This window comes from Octopus bimaculoides, chromosome 3 (assembly GCF_001194135.2).
Source record: "Octopus bimaculoides isolate UCB-OBI-ISO-001 chromosome 3, ASM119413v2, whole genome shotgun sequence".
Taxonomy (NCBI): domain Eukaryota; kingdom Metazoa; phylum Mollusca; class Cephalopoda; order Octopoda; family Octopodidae; genus Octopus; species Octopus bimaculoides.
In genome coordinates, this window is record NC_068983.1 from 44,670,560 (window position 1) to 44,675,537 (window position 4,978).

A 4,978-nucleotide genomic window follows, 5' to 3' on the forward strand; every position below is an offset into this window, starting at 1 on the left:
ACTTTAAATAAATAAATAAATGAAAATTAGGAGGTTTCCTTTTTTTCCATTCCACACAAAGGAAATTACAATTCTGAAAGTTTTTTTTCCCCCCAAATTTCAGCTTTTTGACGTTAATTCTTTTTTGGAACTGGATCTCGAAGCACGTATAAAGCATGTAAATATTGACTGCTTTCGACTTTTTCAATCTAAAGAAGTTTTTGAACCGAATATTACATGCTATAATTTACAGTTTATATATGCTTCGAGATCCAGTTCCAAAAACAGAACGATTAAAAATATATATATTTATGTCCCCCCTCCCCCCCAATTCCGTACTCTTTTCGCTCGCCATGAGGTTAGAGATAGATATTGGGAAAGAGACACAGAAAGCATTTTTCCTCTGTTTCTGGAAAAATCAACGTAATTCTGAAGCTGAACATTTTGTAGATGTTTAAAAGAAATCCTTGACCGGTTCCAATAACGGTAACAACGGTTCCAAGTCGACGGACAGGAGCAACATAACTGCTAGAGTTACCTGCCCCTGATAACATGAAAAGACAACTGCATGCCGGGAGAGAAGCCAGTGCTAAGTAGTTTCCTGCACATTAACTTTATCATGAACGTCGTTGGAGTCGAACCCCTGTAACTCTACTCGATGTTTTATACCATCAGGAAGAAAATCTATCTCCATATTTCTGATTTTGATAATCCAGAATGATAACCATGTCGACTAAGTTTCTTTATTTCGTTACAGCTGCTTCATGAAAAAAAAAATATATATATACATATCTACATATACACTGTGTATCTTTTCCACTCATAACATATCAAGTCAACCATCAAAATAATTGGTCAACCCGTACTTGGCTTACTCTGCATGGATGGCTTTATTTCTATTTCTCCATATGAACGGTTTGACGGGAGGTATTTTGATAGTAGACTGTCATTTGTGGTGAATGTCCGGTTTACGTTGTCATTGCCACCAGTCTCAAACTTAATCTTGGCTAACTCACTTTCAGAGTTACTTTACAAAAGTTATTATGAGTGCTGGTTTTCATGATAGATCGTTGTCACCCAGCCAAAATGCTAATTTACAAGCTAATTCATCAAAACCACAAAGGACTTCTTTATTTCGGTCTTTTTTGTCGTCTTCCAGTTCACCGAAATATCACAAGCTGCAACAGAAGCATGGCACAAGTAATAACTTCCATCGAACATATGTACACGGACACGTGGACAATTCTTTGGAAGATGACGAGGATGAAGACAATATATTTGAACTTCCTGAGATCCGGTCTCGAAAGGGACCCGGTAATTCTAAAACTTCAGATCCCTCTACCTCAAAACCGTACGGGACATCGGAAATGGACTATCTGCAACATACAGTAACAGATGTTGATACTGTTCAGAGTTTATCAATCAAATACTCTTGTCCTGTAAGTGTGTAATTTAATTTGTTTTGTTGGTGTTTATAATTTTATTGCATTCACACTTATAAAAAGGTTTCTCCTGCCACACGTATACATACACGAGAAAACCCGCTGCAATTGTTTGGGTTTGCTAGAAATAACAACTAAATTCCCTCAAATGCATCCACGCCTTTATAAGGAGGTACCCTGGACCATTTAATATTTACAAAAAACAAACAGAAACGCAAACAACACCAAATGGGCAAGGCTGAAACACATCTTTGATCACCGGTCTGTTCGATGAGGGCTTAACTTAATACAACGCATGCACACAGACACACACACACACACACACACGTTCTTACGCGCACTTGATTAGGAATCTATAAGATAAAAAAGTTATTTAATTTAATGAGGTATCTGTATTGACCTTTTTTTTTTTGCCAAGGTGCTGAAGAAGTGTGGTTTTTTTCTTTTTCTGTCTGAACTTAGAATATTGTTTGTTCCTTTAAAGGAAGTAAGAAAAAAAAGGATGAGAAGTTTTAAGTTTTATAAAAACAGGGAAGTGCCCAGTCAGGGAATTTTCCTAACATACGTAAATTCCTGTTACCTTTGATATTAGCTCACGCTATCGTTTATAAACAGCACTAAAGATTATTTGCTAGAAGAAAAATATTTTCATAAATATCCAATGCGAATGATTAATGAACTGTCAGTTTTCAAAATGAATTGCTTTTTTCGTTCATTGTTGGAACAGATTCGAGTTGTGAGTAAGGAAAGAAACTATATTTAACTGACGGAAGTATTGACAGACCGAGTTATTAAGTTCACAGAAGAAGCAGGGGTTCGATGTTAGTGTTTTGTTTAGCTCAGATCAACCTTGACAGAGCAGACGATATATGTATGATGATTGAGTCATTCCTGCCGTAAACACTTTTCTTCCACCCATAAGGTGTGTATAAGATTACATTATTCAGTGCCCTTTCACTTTTTAAAGACAATAAGGTGTGATTTTAAGGAGATTTGGCTGACATTTCTAGCTGACTTCAACTCAACCCTGTTAGATATAGCAGCCTTACGGTCAAAGAATTTCCAGCCCTGAATATTTTGGTTACGTTGTTTAATGTGTCCCATCCTTATTAAAAAACAAAGGTAAGGTTGGGTGACCTGAAAGATTTGGTTGTTATTCCTAGCAGGTCGAGTAATCACGTAGCTGGGACCTCGTTGGTTACGAGCCATTTTCATGCTCCTAGATAAAACAACTGAAATTGTCTTCTGCTGTTTTCAGGCCTAATTTAGAAATGGGTATTAACACTGAAAGTTTAGAGACGTGACTCCATGTGTGCACCTACCTACCTATCTATCTATCTATCTATCGTGTGTATGTATGTGATATATATACACACACACACATATATATATATATATATATCATCAGAAGAGACGAGTTTCGTGCGTTGTAATTTGCTAATGTAAGAAATTCTAGGCTTTTGAGTCACTCTAGCTTCTGTCGATAAATAATAATAATAGTTTCAAAAAGTTGATAACATCGACTCCAGTGTTCAACTGGTACTTTTTTTTTTATCGACCTCGAAAGGATGAAAGGCAATGTCGACCTCGAACTTTGAAGACACGAAATGAGGCTAAACATTTTGTCCGGCGTACTATCAATTTGGTACTACTTAAATACAGGTGTTACATACAAAACATTTAAATGTTCGCTGTCTGGACCTGTAATGACACCGTAACCCTAACTAACCCTAACCCTGAAACTAACCCCCTCCTTCATGTCGTTACGTAGATGCATCGGGCCCTCCGTATTTAAGTAGTGCCAAACAATTCTACCATCTCGCCGCCTTAATAATAATAATAATGGTTCCAAATTTGCCACAGGGGCAGCAATTTTGGGGGAGAGGATGAGTCGATTACGTCGACTCCACTTGTTTTATTGACCCTGAAAGAATGAAAGGCAAAGTCGACCTCGGCGGAATTTGAACTCAGAACGTAGCGACGAGCGAAGCACCGCTAAGTATTTCGCCCGGCGTGCTAACGATTCTGCCAGCTTGCAATAACAATAAAAATCATTTGTGCGAAAATGAAGGGGAAAAAAAACACGAGTGTAATAAGTTTTAATAAATGTATTAGTTTAATGCTTATGAGAAAGAGTTTATATATATATATATATATGTATATATATATATATATATATATATATATATATATATATATATATATATATATATATTGAAAGTCAATTCAAGAAATTACTTTGCCAGTCACAAACGAGTTTGATAGTCAATGAAATTTGGTTACGTGTAGCTTTCTTTAGCTGAATGAAGGCATCAATCCACCTAGCTGATGTATCGCTCTTTTCCTTTTTGAAACAATCGATAGACTAGAAAAACCTGACCGGAAATATATAGATAACTAAATTACAACAAATACATAGTTCATTTTTTATATTATAGTACATTGTTGTACCATTCAAAACTTTTTATTCTTTACATACACACACACACACACATATATATATATATATATATACATATATATATATAAGTTAAAAAAAAACAATAACAAAAAAACAACAAAGTGAGGACGTGATACGGATAGTGTTATTGGACGCTCGGGAAAGGAAAGAGAGAATATATATAGTGTGTGTGTATGTATATATATATATATATATATATATATATATATATATATATATATATATATATTTATATATAAAGTGAGTATATATATTTATAAGTATATATATATTTATATATAAAGTGAGTATATATATTTATAAGTATATACATATATATGTATATAAAATGTGTATGTATATGTGTTTATGTATATATATATGTATATGCATGTATGTGTGTGTGTATGTGTTTGTATATATGTGTGTATATATGTGTGTGTATGTATATATATATATATATATATATATATATGTGTGTGTGTGTGTGTGTGTTTGTGCGCACATACAGACACGCATACAACGTGGAAGTCAACGCGTGAGTAAGGCCCCTTCCTAAATTCAAATAAGTCTGTGCAAGCGTTTGGAGAGTTCAAAGAAGTTCTTGTGCATGAGTTATTTTTTAGTGGTTAAAGTGTAGCACAGCACCGAACTCATTCTTCAATGCAACCAGCTATAAAACTTTAAACCGCACACGATAGCGGGGCCTTGGTTATGAGACCTCCAGGGTTTTGAAGAGTGTGGAATCACCTCTTAGCCACTATTGTTTCCAGGTCTCAGGGTCCCAGCTATTGTGCAATTAGCATGTGAACGATTGAGTGTGAAGGGTCCCTAGTTATCATTAGAACTTCTAGGAATAGGTGAACTCGTATAGGAAAAAGTGCAGTTGGTTTCTGCTCGTTCAACCTCTGTTGTGCACTCGTTTTCTTTCTCTCCTTCTTTCCAGCTGTTTTCTCTCTTCACTCCTTTTTGTAGAAGAGCGAAGGCTCGAAACGTCAAAGACTCTTCAATTTTTCTCGATTGTCAAACTAATTACACATTGTTTGTTGTTCCTTTACGTGTCTATCTTTTGTACAAGCTACATATATATATATATATATATATATATATATATATA

At 35.1% G+C, this 4,978-nt stretch overlaps 1 protein-coding gene across 1 annotated transcript in view; it reads left to right on the forward strand.

Annotated features, from left to right (window-relative positions):
* Nucleotides 1-516: 516 nt before the first annotated feature.
* LOC106874452 (lysM and putative peptidoglycan-binding domain-containing protein 3-like) overlaps nt 517-4,978 on the forward strand; it is a 50,778-nt gene continuing 46,316 nt past the window's right edge. Inside the window, exon 1 of the mRNA XM_052966160.1 lies at nt 517-1,418. Within this exon, the coding sequence (XP_052822120.1) occupies nt 1,023-1,418 (396 nt within the window). The 5' untranslated portion in view covers nt 517-1,022. The remainder of the gene's footprint in view (nt 1,419-4,978) is intronic.